The sequence below is a fragment of the Opisthocomus hoazin genome, chromosome 3 (assembly GCF_030867145.1).
Source record: "Opisthocomus hoazin isolate bOpiHoa1 chromosome 3, bOpiHoa1.hap1, whole genome shotgun sequence".
In the NCBI taxonomy this organism is placed as follows: domain Eukaryota; kingdom Metazoa; phylum Chordata; class Aves; order Opisthocomiformes; family Opisthocomidae; genus Opisthocomus; species Opisthocomus hoazin.
This window is the reverse complement of record NC_134416.1, coordinates 80,628,168-80,647,902: the sequence shown is the minus strand read 5'-3', so window position 1 is coordinate 80,647,902 and position 19,735 is coordinate 80,628,168. Positions and strand designations below refer to the sequence as shown.

The following is a 19,735-nucleotide window of genomic DNA, read 5'->3' as shown; positions in this document are numbered from 1 at the left end:
GCTCTTTTCAGTGGTGCTCAGTGACAGGACAAGGGGCAATGGGCACAAACTGAGGCACAGGAAGTTCCGTCTGAACATGAGGAAGAATTTCTTCCCTTTGAGGGTGACGGAGCACTGGAACAGGCTGCCCAGGGAGGTTGTGGAGTCTCCTTCTCTGGAGACCTTCAAGACCCACCTGGACAGGGTCTTGTGCAGCCTGCTGTAGGTGACCCTGCTTCGGCAGGAGGGTTGGACTAGATGACCCACAGAGGTCCCTTCCAACCCCTACCATTCTGTGATTCTGTGATTCTGTGATGGAGATGGTCATCACACCAGTTTAACTTCAGTCATCCCTTGCCAGCACCACTTTTTTTTCAGCTACTGAGTTCCTTCTGGTTTTACATTCAACTGCTTCCTAGTAAAATTAAGCCAATTCCTAATAAGACAAAGCTAAAACCTATGTAGACCATTTTGTGCACGTGACAGCTCTGATTTAGCTAGCACGAAGTTCTCATCACACAGACAGGACCCAGGAGAAGGGAAAGCGTTTTGAACAGAGATGCAGAATTTGATTCTCATCCAGAGACATGGCTGTCCTTGCTACTGTTGCCTAGGGGGAGAGCAGAAGGGGGGAACCTGGACCCGTGTCTTTTATGCTGGATCTACTCTGAGAATAAATAGAACAACTTCAGTCTCCAGGACTTTCTATATTATACCAGGAGTACAAAACTCACATTAAAGAAATTGTTAAGAGCGGCCCTGAAATAACAGATTCTCAAACTTCCCTCTTCTTCTAGTTCAGAATTCACACTGAAGAAAATACCAAACATTTCTTACAGATCTGCTGTTTCACCACTTGGATTATAATATATTGCAAGTTGATAGCATGACACTTCATGAAGCAGCCAGGATGTTAGCAGTCCTAACACAGGTACCATTCATCACTTAATATATCTTGAATATGACTGAAGTCCAGGAAGAAATCTTTTAGAAAAAGAAACGAGGGTACTTTACCTCGTATTTTGCCAAGAAGGCTAGGGGGAGCTGCAGGTTGTTGCTACGAAAAGCGCTTTGAGGCTTTGCCCTTCTCGTTACACCGCAGTTTCTTGAACCTTCAGCCCCGGCTGATCCCTGTGCCGTGTGATCAGATCCGGGAGAGGCAGGGCTCCAACAAACAGAGTCCTGGGTGCCAGAGATCTCAGATTTTCTACCACAGTTTCACCTGGGCGCACACGAAAGTGTCAGAACCGTAAACTGGCTTTCTCCTCTTTATGGCAGAAGCAGCGTCGCCTTCCTGGGTCCCCTATTGCCTTCTGCCACGCTCCAGCCACAGCAAGCCGCTGCTCGACAGCAAAGCTGCGCGCTCGTAAACACAAAGTAAGGACGATCGTTCCAGCTGATCTCGTAGAATCAGCGATGTGGGGCACTGGCTGCTCACCCCACGTCAGGGTTTAAGCTACATCAGGCATAAAATTAGTGGTTTTAGAAAAGGCGAAGACTTAATTCTTTATTCAGAGATAATGAGATGATAATTTGAAGACAAATGCTTCTTGATGACTGTTAGTCAGGTAATGAGAAAGGTCTAGCTTGACTCTGTAAGATTTAGTATAGAAACCCCACAGTAACCTGGAATTTCATTTTACTAGTGTAACCTATGGAAACATTTGATTTCTTCATATCCTTCAAAAATTTAGTCTGGCATTTTAGAGTTTGAGAAGATTAAGCCATTGTTTGGCTGGTGAATATCTGACTGAGAGACATGAGATGGTGTCAAGAGAATTAATTTTGCAAACTGGACAGGACTCATAGCTGATTACAGTGAGAACCCAGCAGCCAAGCGAGTTTGGCACCTGCATCCTCCTGTGGAGTAGTTGAAGCGTCTCTGTTTTCACAGGCAACCGGCGCTCATGAAGGCACTTAACAACGAAACGTTAGCATCCAGCAGATTTTCATTGCTCTCTTCAGTGCCGCTATTGCACTCCTACCATTTTAATGAAAAAAAAAAAAAATTGAAATCTGAGCATTTTACCCAGCCCAAGAAGTTCAGTCAGGGTGCCAAGCGCCCCGGGGAACCCAGCCGCAGCCACGCGTGGGGCGCAGCCGGCTGCCGAAGAGCTGCGGCAGCAGAAGGGTCGCAGGGCCAGCGCAGCTGGGACTGCCCTGCAACACCCGCGAAGCGCAACTTGCAGAAGACGACGATGCCACCTAACGCGGCTTAAAAATAAACAAAACACGCCAATAAACAACCTTTTGGGTTCCGAGCCCTCGCTCAGCCCCAGAACGCAAGCGACGCGCTCAGAGATCGCTCCCCAGCCCTTCCCATCGCATTTCTGCGCCAGCAGCCCGCTCACCCGCCACCTTCACGAGGGACCGCACCACAAAGAGTAACGGGGACAGGCGCGGTGCCGCCGAGGCCTCGGCGGGGATTTCAGCCCGCACACCGCATCCCGCCGCACCGCGAGGTCAGGCAGGCCGGACCGCCTTCCAGCGCGGCCGTCCGGCCCCCGCAGCGCGGCCAGGGACGGCCGCTGCCTCCCCGCCTCGCTTAAACGCTGCCGCGGTACTGCGGGCTGGCGGCGGGGCCCCGCGGGCGTGCGGGCCTTGGGCCGGCCGGGCCCCCGCTCCCCGCCTCAGCCCGGACCGCTGTGCGCGGGACGCAACGCGCGCAGGGCGCGCGCCTGGCGCGGCCACGAGGCTCGCGGCTCAAAAAAAAAAAAAAAGTTTCAGCCGTCGGCGCGGGACCGGCCCCGCTCGCGCTCCCGCCGCGAGGCCCTGCGGGACGAGGGGGGTCCCCCGGGGGTCCCCCGTCCCCCCCCCGCACCGCCGGCGGCGAGGGGCGGACAGGGGCGCAGCGGGGGCGCGCCACGCGCTGCCGGCGGGCGGCCCGTCGCCTCCCGCGCCGCGCCCCTCAGGCAAGGGGGGAGCGAGGGGCGGAGGGCGGGCGCCCCGCGCCGTCCCCGGCCGCCATGTGAGAGGAGCGGTGTCCGCGGCGGAGCCCGCCCCCCGGGCGGCGGGGCCGGGTCGACTGGCCGCCGCGCCGCGCTGCGGGCTCTGCAGGTCCGCGGAGGCGGCGGGCCGGCGGGCAGCAAGGAGCCGACGCCGGCCGCCCGCCCGCGGCCCCATGGCGGGGCGCCAGCCGCCGCCGGCGCTGAGCCCGCCTCCAGCGCAGGTAGGGAGGCGCCGGGCCGTGCCCCGCGGGAGGCTGCCGGGCTGGGGAAGGGGCCGGCCCCGGCTCCCCACCGGCGCTGCCCGGCCCGCCGGAAAGTTTGGGCAGCGGCGCGGCGGCCTGGCTCCCCCGCGGCGGGCGGAGCGCGCTGCCCCGCGGTGCCGGTGCAGCCACCGGTGAAGGCCGGGGGAGGCGAGCGGGCGGGCGGGGAGGGCGGGAGGGAGGGAGGGAGGCTTTTAAATGGCTTGTAGGAGCGGTGCCTCGGAGGTGGGGCCGTGCCGGGAAGCTGGGGCGCCTGTGCTGGCGGCGGCCGGAGGAGCGGTGTACGTACCGGCGGTCGGGTGTTTGCGGTGCAGTGTGCGGGGCGTTAAGGGGGGGGGGGGGGCCGGGGGCGTCGCTGAGCTCCCGGGGGACGCGGGTTAAAGGCGCGATCCTCTGCGGAAACTCCCGGCGCGCCGCTTTGCCGTGAAAACGCGGGGGGAAGGGGGCGGCGCGGGCTTGTCTGGGTACTTCGGGAGAGGGGCAGCGTGGCTCCGCTCGCTGTAACGGGCTTGGGTTTAGTTGTCTCACTGATAGGTATTTAATAAACCCAAAACAACAAGTAAATCGAAACAACCGCACACTTCAGACTGGATAAGAATGAAATTAAATGGAAATCGTCGCGTATGCAGGCAGCGAGTAGGGCTCAGAGGGCTGATTTCTGTTCCCGGACTCTGCTGTGTTTTGGGGGAGCTCCACTGAATTCGGCATGCGTCCATCCCTTTCACGTCTTGTCGTTTGGCAGGGGAGAAATAACCCCCGAACGCTCTGGTTTTTTGCATGTACCTGCCCTGTGCAAATCCGAACTCACCGGAGTTCTGCCCGGTGCTCTCGTGGAGCCGAAGACGCCAGGTCCGTGTCCAGAGCCCTGCTATTTATAAGGCTTGGCAGAGCCGGGGAGGAGGAGGAGGAATGCAGCACCAAGCTGTTGTTTTGCATTTTGAATAAACTACCAAGACAGGTTACATATTGTGTGAGGTGTTGCATCGGTGGAGGCGGGGGGAGTGGGGGGGAGAAGTGCAGAAGCTGAAGTGTTCCTAATCCTTCTCTTCCTAGGGGCTGTGGATCCGATCGAAGCGCTTCCCTCCGATGTGAATGCAGTGTCCCCTGTGGGATGCCGTAGGTGATGCCCAGCTCTACTGCAATGGCAACTGGAGCTCTCTCTAGTTCTCTCCTCGTAACCTGCTGCCTCATGGTTGCCCTCTGTAGCTCCACCATACCTGTACAAAAACTGGCCAAGGCTCAAGACAAGCAGGAGATAAAGGCGAGCCAGGAAAAGAGGGATCACACATCTGCAAGGGACAGCCAGACAGGCCCGGGGAGAATGAATGAGATCGGCAGGAGCGGGAGGGAGGAGGGTGGCAGGGACTGGAAGAGCAAGGGAAGCAGGAACTACTCGAACAAGGAGTCTTGGACTAAGCAAAAGCAGGCTTGGAACAGCCAGGGGACGAGTGGTAAATCTGGGAGCGTGCAGGTGCAGGAGCAGAGGGACGCTGCTCCCGAGGAGCCTCGGGTGGCTGAAGATTCGTCTCTCCCAGCAGCTGTTGCGAGCATCACTCCCGAGCCTCCAGAGGAGTACGCCTATCCGGACTACCGCGGGAAGGGCTGCGTGGACGAGAGCGGCTTCGTCTACGCCATCGGGGAGAAGTTTGCACCGGGCCCGTCGGCCTGCCCATGCCTGTGCACGGAGGAGGGCCCGCTGTGCCTGCAGCCCGAGTGCCCCCGGCTCCACCCGCGCTGCCTCCAGGTAGACACCACGCAGTGCTGCCCGCAGTGCAAGGAGAGGAAGAACTACTGCGAGTTCCGAGGGAAGACCTACCAGACCCTGGAGGAGTTCATGGTAAGGGCTGAAGCCAGAAGTCGGTTTGTGGGTCCTGCACTCATTTGAAGGGGTATCGTGTTCTCCAGGTGCTTTCTTGGGGGGTGTTTTGGGTCTCCCCCCTCCCCTTCTCAGTTCCATGTCCATACTACTTCAGCAGTGCTGTAAGATACTCCCCTTAAATGTGACCTATCTTGCCCTGTCATACAGTAACATTTTTAAACCGGGGGGGCTAATGTTTGTTAATTCCTTTGGTGTTTACGGTAAAAAATGCGACTTGAAAGGATGCTACTCGGTGGTGATGTGGATTTTGTTAGAATTTCCAGCATTACATTTGTTTCCTTTTTTAACTATTAACTGTGGAACCTCTGCCTTGCAGGGATCGATCAGGGTTTTGCAGGCTGACATCTCTTCAGTCTATGATGATACCTTTTTCCTAACAGTCATTTCTCTTTTCCTTTTTAACCTTTTAAACTGTGCTGCCAAGGTTATGTAATGTTTGCTTAGAGAGTGACTATGGGCCTTCTTTTTAATAGGAGCATGGTTTGCAGTCTGGGTTACAGTGATACCTAAACAATGGACTTGAAAAGCTTTAGGGAAATCATTTCAGAATAGGGCCTTTTTAGCACCACTGTGTGAGGTTATTATCATTGAAAATGCAACGTATTACAGAGCACTGAAAAGTTTTGGAGTTGGGGCTGATTCCCTGGCTGCTTACCTTGTGCTTTTCGCTGTAGTAGTTCATTGTGGCTGAGATCTGTGAGCAGGCTCAAAGAATTTCCTTGCGAATGACTGTTAGGTACAGGGCTGATTCAAAACCCATTTCTGAATACACCAGAGATGTTTGAGCTGAATATGTGGAGGGGAGTATGAAATCCAGTTCAGGGTTTTGGCAGCTTGAGCCCCTCTCAAGGTGGCAGGAAAGAAAATGTGTTTGTGAAGGCTGTAATTAAATTGCCACCTATGCTCTCTGTAGTATTTGTGTGTTCTTGGAAACTTAACTTCGATTCATAATGTCTTTCCATGTTCTTCAATTTCTTGAAAAATAAACAAATAAATAAAGGAGCAGAATTGTTGTTTCCAGAATAAATCAGTGTTTCCCCTTGTTCTCTTTAGGCAGTAACATGTAGATCATCAGTGATTTTTCAAAGCATGGCAGAAAGCATCATATCATCCTCCCGTTTTCCATGTCACCCTCAAGGATTGCATTCAGCTTCAGGGTGGCAGTTTTCTGCTTTAAGAAGGAGAAGATACTTTGAACAGCTGCTAGGTAGTGTGACCTGTTTGGAGAGGGATTGTGAGATCCTTCCTTTTACAGAGAAGTTAATGCTGAGGGGTAGCCAAAACCAGTGATGCTTCTGCACATGTTCTCTGTATGTCTCCCTAGCAAAGTTTTAAAGGCTTCTGCCCCATGCTCTTCTAATGAGTTGCATTTCTTTGTGTTTATGTAGTGGTGTCGTATTAATGGCTGTGAAGCAAGCCTAAAATACCTTATTGTATTAAGCGTGTAGTGAGGGGATAAAACTGTAGGGCTCCCTGTTACAGTCGAACGTGGCCAGCAGCCTTGGTAAAATGGGAATGCTGAACGGTGACATTTACAGAAATGTTCTGACGAGGCTTTGGCCTTCAGTTTTTTTTTTCACCCCGTGCAGCCTTTAGCCCTGGTGCTGATACCTTCCTGTAATGAAATGTCGGTTCCCTTCCTGCTTTGTGTTAGCCAGCACTGGAAACAGGCGTGAGAAGGTCGCCTGCTTGGGATGCGCAGTTAGGCTGTTTGTTTTGATGTGTGAGGACCTTGGTTTTTAGTTGAGCTTCAGTGTTGGTTCCAATATTGTGAGCACAAAACTGTAAATGCAGCTGTTTGCCCATGCCACTGCAGTCGGTGGAGGTACGGTACAGATGTAGTCAGATTGCTGCTGCTCAGTGGAAGCAATTGCAAATGCAAGTAACTGCGCACGATTTCAAAGGTCATTTTACAAGTTTAAAGATGATGGTCATAGAGCGGTTACTAATGCGCTATCTCTTGATGAAGGTCAGGGAAGGAGTTACAGGTGGATAGCAACCTGATTTGTCTCTGTGTCTGCATCTGCTATTTGTGGCAAAGAGTACCAAAGATCACTGAAGGAAGAAAAAGGTGACCTCCTAACATTTAAGTGATGTTATCTGCACAACCATTTATGTATAGATGTGTATAGATGCATGCAAGTTTGGGAGTTTGCTTACATAAAATTCATATATGGCTTGGCATGGCAAAAAATAGCCCTGACCAGAGGCAGTGCTAACTTGGAAGCTGAGTGTGCTAGGGAGTGGGAGGTTTGATGTGTTTCTTCCATGGTTTTCAGTCCTTCCTGCGGGCTTTGCTTGTGTGTCTGTATGCACGTGTTTTGGTTTTCAGAAGGGACGTGGATGTCGACACAAAGCACAGCACAGGTGTGGGGGAAGGACGAGGTTTCATAAAGCTGTTTCCATCAGCACCGCTCTACTCTCCTGTGGGTGTCATGAGACGGGATGGCAGAGGGATCACAGCATCCATACGAGTGGAGCTGGGAGCAGAAATCTTAGTTGGTGAAATGCAATGAGGATGAAATTCTGCACTGGAGCTGGCTGAGCACGTGCTTCACTAGATGTTTCTCAATCTTACAGTAAGATTTGAAAATGCAGGCTGACCTATAAAGTACTAGGCTTACAAAGACCATAGATTCTCTTCAGAAGTGTAATATGGTTTGGGAAAGACCTACATTTTTCGAAAGTTGTTGCTTTGGGTGTTTTGTTTAGAATTTCTCTGCTACTAAAATTTGTATTTATTTGTAAATAACTTGGAAATCTGGAAGTCGACAAGCCCAGATCGATTTTGAAACTTCTGTGATATTTTGAAGACATAGAGAAGTAAAAGCAAGGCTGTTAGGTTTGTTCCTGTCAGCCTAACTCCATTCATGTTCTCCAGAGTTGTGAAAGTGGCAAGGAAATACTAATACAAAGTTGTCATGATAGCAAATCAGTTTGGTATTATGGTTGGTTGGGTTTTTTTAAACATAGATGTTTTCAAGGCTCAAGGAACCAAATGTAGTTTATATATATATTTTTAATTCAGATTTTTTGTTTGGTTGGTTTTGGTTTGTTTTGGGTTTTAATTAAAATTTGGCATGTGGAAAAGGGGGAAGAGAAAGCTCAAATTGCTTTGGACCAGAACTTCAGCAAGTGCAAATGATTTGTCACTTCTTAATTATGACAATTTACACTGAGTTGCTGGATAAACCTACTATCCCTGCTAAGCTACAGTTTTCTTCATGCCCCGCTAGTAGGACATCTACCCACATTTACACAATGGTGTGTTTGCTTTTTTACAACATCTGCAACTCCATTTATACATCTGCTCATAAACTTACGTTTAAACAATTCAAAAGAAGGGGGCTTTTTTTTTACCATCTGTACTCTTATTTTCTACGGGTTTTATGGCTGCCTGGTGAATACTTAAGACTTCTGTGCCTCTCGTCATCTTCCCATAGTTTTTGCATAGGCAGAACTACTGCTGCTGTAGAGTTGGTAGCTTCATTTGTAGCCCACAGAGACATGGTATCATTAGTCTTCAGAGAGAGATTGATAGGTCGTGTTATTTCCAGTCCAGCCTGGTTATGTCAGATGTGCTAAGCGCGAGTGCTGCTGGGCTGGTCGTTTCCCAGATGAACAAGTGGGATGCCTGTTCCCTTGGCTGCCACTAGGAACTGTCCTGCGGGGAATGTGCTTACGTTATAGGAGTAGAGGAGAGGAAGTGAAGGACAAAATGAGGCTTTCCATTCTGGTATACTTAGCTGTTGTTATGTATGTGCACGGTGTTATTGTCTGTCTCTCTCTCTAGTGATGATTATGTCTCCAAGTATAAAGCTGCAGAAAGATTAAGATGCAGAAAGAAGTGGGGATTTTCTACAGTTCCTGCTACATCCTGATATATGAAAAGCAATACACTACCATTTAGTCCAAAGATGAACAGATAAAGATTGACAATAACACCGTTTTAGCAGCCGTTGTGGTTCACTTACATGCCTGAAAAGAGCTTTGTAGAAATAGGGACATGGAGACCTTCCTTAACTCTGCTACCATTACTCATATTGGTGGGTTGTACAGATAGCAGTACTTATTAAAGGTGTACTATATGTATTGCCCTGAAATCCCATGTCCTGTTACACAGAAAGGGTGTTCATGACTGCAGTATCACATTAACAGTGCACTCTTTTCATGAAAGATGTAGTCTTCAAGTGTATGTGCTGTATAGGACGGAAATGCATTATTCAGAATCATCATCATTAGATAAAGATTAGATCATTTTTGTTTCTCATTCAGTAGTATTTTCAGTGCTTCATTAAATGTCTTCTTGTTCTAAGAATTTTAGGCTTCTGTCAAATTTGGAATCCTAGTAAACAACCTACTTAATTAGAATATGTTTAAATTTTACAGATGAGAGGTTTTAGGAATAACATCTGTGTGCTGCCTTGTTTCCTGATTATCATCAGATACGCTAGTTTTTACATCACTTCTAATAGTGAGTGGCACAGCTACTAAGCGGTGTGCTGGGAGAGGGAATATCTGTCGTTGTAGTTCCCGGTCTCATTGAACTGTGATGACTGGCAAATTTGCAGCTTTTATCAAGTCATGTCAAAAAGTGTTAAAACCGATTGAAACCTATAGGTTTGCCTTGTTGAGCCTGATCTTTGGAATTCAGTTCTGGTACTTTGATCAAGTAGGATTCCTTAAAAATAATTAAAAAAAAAAAAATCAGTCCTCCTTAAAAAAAGCGTGTTTTCATAATTTACTAAGTATTGTTTCTGTTTATGACTCCATAGGGAAGGATTCTTACTACTGACTTGCAGGCAGTTAGGCGCTCAAGTTTGCTGACATTCAAAATTTCACGTGTGGTTCAAGTGATTAGCTGAAATGCGCAAGCCTCTTGGCTCTAAATACTGGATCTGAAACCTCCTCATCCGCTGACACTCCAGCTCTGCAAGTGAATGTGGCAGTTTATAAACAATTACAGGACAAAGTTCTTGTCCCAAAGCCTGCAATAAAAATCTGCAGTGCTGGGCTGTCAGCCTCCGTGTAGCATTTTATAAATGTAAGGTGTAGTGTTATCCTTGGTCAAGTGTAAAGCAAAGAGAAATCTGGAAGTGAGTAGCTAGCAAAGGAAGCCTGAAATAAATAATAGTAATAAAAGCGGAAAGCAACACAGCAAGAGACCCTGTTTAGGCTTTCTAAGCAGAGGGGACGGCGTGGAAGATATCCGAGTGCATAAGCAAATAACAGCCCTGGCAGGTGGGAAGAGAAGTGGCAAAGCATGGGTGAGCATTTAGTTGAAGATGATGCTGTGCAAGCATCAGCATGTTTGAGCTTTGGAAGTGAGAAGGATGTGAAGGAGGCAAGCAAGCAGAGAAGGGATTTGAGGAAAAATGTGATGGGCTGCCTAAGAAATAGGTGGACGAAACCAGAAAGTCTGCAAGTTAGATGACTGGATGATTCTCCACAAAAAATAATTTGTTTTAGAGTTGAGATTACTCTGCTTTTAGTGGAGAAATGCAGCAGGTGGTTGATCATGCCAGCTGGAGTCTGGAATGAAAAAGGGTCTGTAAAAAATGACGTCATCCTGAAGTAAGCCTAGAATCTGCATAGATTGTGGATATAGAGGATCACTGGTAATAAAGTTCAGCTACATTTTCATCCTGAGCGTGGATGACAGTGTGGTTTTTTGGAGCGCAGCAATGAGATTTGAAGTATACCATTTATTGCTCTTTAGCACCCTTGCTTCCCTCCACCTCCCGCTCTTTGTGTGGTATGAGGACATGAGCGATGCAATGTGCAGCGCCTGGTCGGGAACACTGGAGAGGACAGCTGGAATTGTACATGTGGCACATGCAGACATTTGAAAGTCCATTTTTTGCTAAGTAGGGCCTTGATGCTGTTCTGTTTGGAATTAATTTCATTGAAGTAGATAATTCCAGTAATTATCTGATGGTACTCCTATTCTGTAGAGTCATTTAAAACCAGTAACATTTCAGTAGGTAAAAAGGATGACCTGTATTTTGCTTCACCCCTTTCTTTGAATTGCAAATTTTTTTCAGAAAGTTACAATGATTATAGGAATGGTCCAAATACAGTTAACCTATGGGAAATACCTGAATTCAAAGGATTTTTTTTCCTGACTTCTCTTTGAAAATGACAGTTTTCAATAAAATGCAACTTCTTCCTACCAAAAAGCTTTCAAACCTGGAAAAACTGCAGTAAGGGTTTCCATTGAAAGAAGTTCCGTATTTTTCTTCTTTAAATACAATATCGTTTGCTAAATTACTTTTTGAAACTTTAATAGAATTAAACTGGATTTCACCTAAATTATGAAATTCATTTGCTGGAAGTTCATTAGAAAAGTGGTAGGGAAATTTTTGCAGTGTTTGTGTTAAAAGTCTGAAGTGTTCTTGTTTCCAAGATCCCTTGGACTTTACTGTTTGGGGCACAGGTTCAAAGCAGAACCTGTGTGTTTTTCTGCTGCGGTTCTGTAATTTTGCAGGGGCCCAGCCTTGCTCTCTGCATTATTCAGACCACAAAAAGCATGTGTTTTAAAGTGAGGAGGAAAAAGAGGAGAAGGAAGGAACAACGCAGATGGGAAGGTGGGCGTTGCACACTTCAGGAGGGCATTAAGTGACAGAGTACAAGGTGACTGGATTTCTGTTTCAGGTTTCTCCGTGTGAGAAGTGTCGCTGTGAAGCCAATGGTGAAGTGCTGTGCTCTGTCTCAGCTTGTCCCCAGACCGAGTGCGTGGATCCGGTGTACGAGCCTGACCAGTGCTGTCCTATCTGCAAAAATGGTAAGTGATGGCCGCAGAACTAGAAGGGGGCTTCTGTCAGAGAGATCCATGTTGCTCTGTTCTGGTTTTGAAAAATAATTCCAATGTTTTCTTTTTTCACCAAACGGAGATGGAGAAGAGTTGCCTGTGGATGGTGTCTTCCTGGTGTGAGGAGTCAGATCTTCCCTTGACTGGGATGGACTCGATTATGACCTACAGGGACTTTTGTCACCCAGGAGACAATTAGAGTGTTAATACCATATATTCATGTGGCTTCTGGATATAAATTTTGCATGAGCTCATTGTGGATGTGTTTTATATAGGCACACAAAACGGAACTTGGGCTCTTCATGTTATCCACCTTTCAACGTGAGCAGAAAAAAGTTGCTTTTGTTCTCCCTTCTTATTTGTTCCTCTTTCAGAGATTCTTTTAATTTTTTTTTTTCCCGAGGCAAATCAAATGTACCTTATTGAGCTCATTTAATTTTCATAACTAAATGAATTAAACTCCCAAGTTTAATTGAATATTTTTCATAACTAAATTAGACAGAAAGTCTCTCTACTTCCAGCAAGGGCTTGCATTAGATCAAAGTCTTGGTCTATTTAGAGGAAAAAATTACATGACACACTAGCTCATCACTTATAAAGAAGAAATGATAATTTATTAATAGAAATGAAAGCTGCAAAATCTCAAATGAAATTATATTTAAAAGGAAAAAAAGACATTTAAAAATATTCAGATAATCTGCAGCCATGTATTATTTCTCTAGAATAGGTAGGTTCCATTACATTAGCTAAAACAAACTGATTAAAATTGTGGAAAAGCTAGGGGAGGAGAGAGTGTACAGCATATGCTTTCCATGAATTCAACAGTAGATGATAAGGGATAGTTAATTGCATTGGAGGAGTTTCATTTGTGTGGGTATAAAAGTAATTGCTTCACATCCCTTAACTGGTTGTTACAGTCCTGAAGGAATTTGTTCGCTGCTGTACAGCTTAAGGGCACTCTGCTTTTGGAGATGAGAACAGGTGTTTTTTTGAGGCATTTAGGGACAGTTCCTGAGAAAGGGTGTATTTGGGAGCTGATGGTGTGATTACTAGCCGATCTGTAGGATCCTTTAGCACTTGCTTAATAGCAAAAGCCTTCCTGACATGCTTACAGGCTTTTTGTGTGCACCACACTCTGTAGCAGTTCCCCAGGTCAGGGTGACTCTTGGCAGGTAAAAGTTCTCTTTTCAGTATCAGAGATGGAGTTACAAGCATAATGAATTGATTCTGTGTAGTATTTCCCACTGAATTTCTCCAGCAGTCTTAACAGTGTTTGGAGCTGGATGGACCATTGGTGCACGTTCTCCCACAAGCATCAACGTAATGCACTGCAGTGGGCATCTCCCGGTGGTGGCTTGCCTTTGGGTTGAGGTGGTACAGCAGTGCGGGGCTTGGCTTGGCTGTTCGCGTAGATCCCCTCATGCATTGCCCAGAACTGAGACCTTCTTAAAAAACTGTGCGTAAAACGTGCCTTAGTTGTGAGGAGGATGGCTTCTGTCATAGCACTAAAGCTGAATTACCCAGGTTCTGCCCGCAAGATAAGCGTGATCTTGTCCTCAGTGTCTGAATCCCCAGCATTACTCGCATACTCCTTGAGTATAACCACAAGTTGGCATCCCTGACCCAGTTTCAGACCAAGGTGACCAGAGCTGCCTGTTTCCATTGAGCTGTACTGTCACTTATCTGCATGTCAGAGAACCAAGAGTGGCTTTTCTTGTTAATTTCAGACAAGAAAAAAAGCCATTAACTGTAACAACAAAACCAAGATAGTTCAGAAGCAGCTCAACTTTTCTGGTTCAGCAGCTTCTGTATAGTATCACAAAGAAATTTCTGAGGAATCCTCTCCAGCTGGGGAGTGCATTTAAAAAAAAATACCAGGCTGTTTGCTTTCAGAGCTTATTTTAAAGCATGGGAGACGTGCGATTTACAAGGAACTTCAGTGCATTGCTGAATGTTCTTAATTAGACTGGAGCAAAAACCTACTGAACAGGAAAACCTAGCCTGCCTCATCCCCTGATTTTCAAGCCTACTGGAACAAATGCGCTGTGAGTGTGAGTCGGGGAAACAATCATCGCGTTGTGCTTCAGGGTTGATCGTTGCAGCGATGACATCAACGACATCATGTTAGTGACTGAAAAGAGCTTGGGTGATGTACAGGGAGCTCAGCCACATAACCTGAGTGGTGGGAAAGGTGGAGCCGTGGAAAGCGTACGAGTGAGGTGACTGCTGCCGTGATCTGCATCATGGCCTTGGTAGAGTAAGAAAGGCTGGAAGGTGAAGTTTGGGCTCTCTACGTTTACTAACATTTCTGTCTTAAAAATGCACACAATCAAACTCTGATTTCCCTCCCTTTTCTGGCTGGAGGTTTATATTGGATATTAGGAAAAATTTCTTCACTGAAAGGGTTGTCAAGTGGTGGAACAGGCTGCCCCAGGAAGTAGTTGAGTCACTATCCATGGAGGTATTTAAAAAACGTGTAGATATGGCACTTAGGGACATGGTTTAGTGTTAGGTTAGCAGTTGGACTCGATGATCTTATGGGTCTTTTCCAACCTAAATGATTTTATGATTGATGGTGTTATAATTTCCCAACTTGCCTGGCCTGCGGATGGCTTGCAGTGAACCAGCAGAGTGAGGGCTAAGCAGCTACATCTGTCACTGGTGAGTCCAGATACAAATGCCTGAAGAGGAATTATGGAGGAGATCTAGTGAAAGTCTACCATTGTTGGAAAAAAATGAATTCAATCTCTTGGCAGGTGTGGGACACTGCGTTATCCCCTGTGGGAAGGAGGGCGTGTAGTTGACTTCCCCAACCTAATTCCACAAAAGTGCTGTCAACCTTTCAGATGAGGGATGGATAGGTAACTGCATGTCAGGCTTACACAACTGTGCTAGTAGGTACAGACTTACTTTGAATGCAAGAAGTAGGGAATGGAAGACTTGCAGAGCGAAGAACAGTCTTAGTGTAGGATTTAATCATCCTCTATATCAAATCCCGACTTTCAAGAAGGAGCCTAGATACTTCCATAGCTGAAAATGCTATTTGGCTCTTTATGGGCAGGGACAGGGAATACTTCAAAGAAGTATCTGGTCTGAAAAGTACTCTATAGAAGGGATAAAAGGTGACATCTCACTGAGAAAATCTTGGGGTGAGGGGTATTTTCCTGCTTTTTATGTCTCAAGTCACTACAGCTAAGGGAGCTGGTTTGTGTTTATCTTATATACATGCGTGCAAGGAAGCAGGGTAGAGGCAGAGGGGAACAGAGGAGATGCTTTCTTGTTTTGTGGGTTGACGTGTTGAGCCTCATGCTTTCGGTAACCAACAGCAGGAGCAACAAGAAGAAAATACGTCCAGAAAGTTAAATCTGACTTCAAAGAGTCTCGTTAAGTAACAGGTGCCCAATTCAGATCTCCATCCTGCTTTCTAGTACAAGCAGCGTAGTTATTTCTGTGGAAGCCATCCCTGTTCACAGTGGTATCAATAAGCTCAGAATCAAATACAGACATTTCTACAGTTCGTATGGAGTGAAGAGTGAAGATAATAGGCATACAATTCCCTTTTCATTAGGAAGAGGCTGGGCACTTGTCACTGATTCATCTGGGGCAGTGGGAGGGGGTGGGAGGTAATACTGAAAGTGAATTATCTTGCTAGATTAAATCACCTTGGTTGTCTGTTCCACTTCTATTTCCAGTGTTAGAGCCCTAGTAGGCGTACACAGCTGAATGCTGCTTTGCCTGAAGCTTGCAGCCACAGAGCAGTCGATGGAGTTAAGGGTGGCCCGGCTCCTGGCGGTGTCTTTGCAGGAGCATGATTAAACCCGCAGCCCACGTGGAGCCTGGAGATGAAGGCGTGGTTGCTAGACCAAAAAACATTTTGTTCTGAGGTCCCCAAGAGATTGTTATTTTGTTATATGGCTGAAAGATTGCCCCAGATAAGATGAAGCCAATCCTGGTGCCTTCCTAACATTTCTCGGTCTGTGCGTCAGTGTTGTTTCTCTGTCTGCAGCAGGGAGAGCCGAGCTTCTCCTGTGAGTGAAGGCTCGTAGCTGCACAGTTGCAGATACAAGCACTGATGCGCAGGGGGTGACGCATGTTCTCAGGGCTGTAACGTCCACGGGAGATGTCTTGTCTGCTCTCACTGGCCATGCAATAGGGAGGCTTTACTCTGGGTGCAGTCATCTCAGGTGCCTTAGGTGGAATGAATCAGGTCCTCATTTTGTATTTGAGTGCACAGTTATGATTGAAATATATGTGTTGTGGTTGAAATGGTTGCCGCTGGTAAGGTGCGGGTCTAACATCACGTGGCCAGAGAGGGTAAATGGCCATGGGTTTGTATACCCAGACTGTGAGGTAGACTCACTGAAACTTGCTTTCATATCTTTATGTACAGTTACAATGTTTAAGCATGAGGTGACTTGAGAGTGCCTCTGAATGGCAAATAAACACCTCTGTCTGTGTGAAGGAGCTCTAAAGAGGGGCAAAAACCTGATAAAGGCTGGCAGAGCTGCTGTCCCCTTTTGCGACTGTTTGTACAATGGGACTTTGTCTCACTGTGGGACTCAACTCTATTAAAAAATGGTGCTGGTCGAGGCAGTACCGTGGGCTGTTGTCCCCCTAAAATCCAGGTGGAGAGAGGGTGTGTTTGGCTGAGGGACCTGTCCAGCCATAACAAGGCTGAAGATGTTTATTGTGGGCAGGTAAAAAGAAGCTGCACCTTGGCAGCTCTCACATGAGCTGGCTGTTTGCTTTTCCCTGCAGCCCTGGCTTTTCTCAAGCACCATGGAAAATCTGACCTGTAAAATTGAATGTCCTTCTGCAGTGTGTTTAAATAAAATATGATATGCCCTCGACCACATATGCCTTGATCTCAGCAATGAAGAAAGTATCATAATGCTGTGCAGTTAAGAGGTCAAGGCAGGACTACTGCAAACATCAGGAATTTAGTTGCTGTGACATTTACATAAACAGTGCCTTTGATTGTCCTCTCTTCCTCGTTCTGTTTTCGTATTAAATACCTTTTTCAGTCACGCTTTGGCAGGTAATTTATATACAGCAAAGAAGACTCAGAAGTTTTAAAGCCTGAGAGTGATTCTTCAGTCTACATTAAGGAAGGGATCAAATCAGGTGGTCATGGTGGTCTTTTCTAGATGTAAAAAATAGGAATCATAAAATCATTGTGAAGTCTAGTTTATAAGAATGAAACAGTATTTCATTTATAAAAAAATGGAATTTACATTAAAAAATAATGATCTAATGAACAAGAAATGATTTCAAACTAATCCCAGTTCCACCCTTGTTCCATGTGTTTAGTTCAGGTATTTGAATGCCTGTGTTTGCAAGGTGGTATTTGTTCTGTGTTTCTTTGTGCATGAGTCACTTACCAAGAACTGCTGCATAAACTTCCCGCTGTAATAGGCTGTATTTCACAAAATTATTAATAATATGGAACTATTAACCGGGGGGGGGGGTGTTATATATATATGTGTGTGTGTCTATGTATATATATATATAAAAATAGATAATGTTTCAGGGAGAACACCATTAAAGTTGCATGAACAGCTGTATGTGATTAAAATTGCCTAGTGAATAGGCAGATAGGTTGACAAACTTTAGCACGTATTTTGGCAGCTAATTATTGAAAGCAAAGAAATACCAGACTTGCTGCTTTTGGGCTGCATTGGGCATTTAGAGTGGCTTCCAAATCTGTTTGGTGAAGTTGGTAAACTAGTTGCAGTAGCTTTTGTTGTTGGTTTCTGCTGTTGGTGAAGTTAAAAGGAAGTTTGGTCTGTGTCCTCTTAATTCGAGGAATTCCTTTAACCCCGTTTTATCTCTCTGCTCACATCTCTGATTTGCTCTCTCTACTCTGGGAATGTTGGTGGCTGCCATTTTTTTCCACTTAGATCAGAACCTGTCTAAGTGTGCATGGATTACCACTGCAGACTGGGCTGAGCAAAAACTTGTGCCAAAGTTGCATAGGCCTTGTAGTGTCCAACTCACAAAACGTGCATGCATGCACACGCGTATGGGATCCAGTGTTGGCTCGGTATTTTCATCTTGAGCTGGCTAAGTAGTGGTATTGTTATTTCCTCTAAGGGTATTGTGCTAGTTTTGGCTGGGATAGAGTTAATTTTCCTCCTAGTAGCTGCTGTGTTTTGCATTTAGTATGAGAAGAATGTTGGTAACACTGATGTCTTTAGCTGTTGCTGTGAAATCAAGGACTGTTTCCGGTTTCTTGTATTCAGCGAGTGGGTGTGCGGGAGCTGGGAGGGAGCACAGCCAGACAGACAGCCAAGCTGGCCAGGGGAAATACTCCATATCATGGACATGAGGCTCAGTTTATGAATGGGGGTTGGCCAGGGGCCAAGAGGCTCTCTGCTCTTCTTGTTTCCGTGGGTTTGAATCATCTGTTGTCTGGTAGTGCGAACTTTTCTGGTAGTTCGATCTTTTTCCGGAATTTTGCAAAGTCTAAGAGTTTTGGGTTCCGCGATCGCTGCTTGGGGACTGGCTGTGAGTTGCTCATCGGGTGGTGAGAAAATTGTATATAGCTTGTTTTGCATATTCACTATTATTAATTATTGATATTATTTTTTATATTAGTATTTATTGTCTTATTAAACTGTCTTTATCTTAACCCACAAGTTTTCCCTTTTTTCCATTTCTTCTTCCCATCCCACGGGGGGGAGGGAAGCAATGAGCACGTGGCTGTCTGGTGCTTAGTTGCTGGCTGCAAGGTTAAACCACAGTAGGTATTTGTTTAGTGTACAACTTATGTTGATTTCCAGGGTATGTGATTTTTTTTCTTAGTGATAGAAAGCTGTCAGAGGATGAGAAGGATCTGTCTAAAGACATGACAAAAGTATTCAGTTATGCTGAGCCTAGATAGGTTACCGGGACAAATCTATTTATATAGTGTATATCTATTTATTGCATATACATATTGTGTGTGTATTTTTTTTTTATTTTTTTCACCAAGAAGCCATAATGCTTTCAGTTGGGAGTTCTGCTATCAAAAGGCAGCAGTTAAGTGTCCCTCAGCGTGTAGCATCCTGTCATTTTGCTCAGACACGAGGACAATCAGAAGTTATACTAGTGTTTGGTATTTAAAGGAGTACTTTATACTTATGTAGGAGCATGTAGAAGAGCCTATTAAAATATAAAAGCAGTGTATCCTATAAGCTTTCTAGAACTCACTTTGCCATATTTTCTCATTACAGGCTATTACAGTAAGCCTGAGAAGCATTTCTTTGGCAGTCAGTTTTTCTCCTCTTACCTGATGCTGCAGGCTTAACTCATATATGACAGCTAAATTCTGCTGTGTCAGTCACTATCATGGCAACTGCTTGCAGGGGGTGTCACTTTACTGTGGCTTGAAAGAAAAGTCGACGGTGAGTGCCCCAAAGAGTTGTTTAGCAGTGACGGTCCCAGGTCAGTGTGGGAAACAAGCTGACAGATCCTCGTGGTGGAGTCAGAGCTTCAGTGTGTCACGGCTCCTGCGTTCTTAAAAGAACTGCTCCAGGATCAGAAGAATGAAAATGTGCTCTGTGCTGACAGAAAAATAGAAACACTGAAATCCTTGGGTAGGGGGAGAAGAGTAGCTTTTCTGGAAACTGTCATGGTGGGGTTTTTTTTTGTTGTTGTTGTTTTTTTAAAAAAAGAGGGAAATCTGATGCACCTGAGGCTGATTGCCATGGCACTTTCATGTATCTGCCATCCTGTGTAGTTCTGGATGCTGGTTCTGGTTCAGACAGGGAAGTGCCTTCATGCTAATATCCACCAGGGTATTGGAGTAAACAGTGTGCTATTGCTTGATCTGCCTTCCCTGACAGCTTCTCTTTTACATAGAGATGCATTTGGGGAT

General features: G+C 46.2%; 1 protein-coding gene across 3 annotated transcripts in view; it reads left to right on the top strand.

The window, feature by feature from the left end:
* The first annotated feature begins 3,062 nt into the window (after positions 1-3,062).
* Positions 3,063-19,735, top strand: part of VWC2 (von Willebrand factor C domain containing 2) — a 62,921-nt gene continuing 46,248 nt past the window's right edge. The window contains exons 1-3 of one of the 3 annotated variants that reach the window (XM_075415295.1): positions 3,063-3,148; positions 4,241-5,024; positions 11,721-11,850. In XM_075415295.1, the coding sequence (XP_075271410.1) occupies positions 4,311-5,024; positions 11,721-11,850 (844 nt within the window). In that variant the 5' untranslated portion in view covers positions 3,063-3,148; positions 4,241-4,310. Of the gene's footprint in view, positions 3,149-3,419; positions 3,469-3,995; positions 4,037-4,240; positions 5,025-11,720; positions 11,851-19,735 lie in introns of those variants that run through there. The other 2 variants (XM_075415296.1, XM_075415297.1) reach the window with 2 other exon arrangements.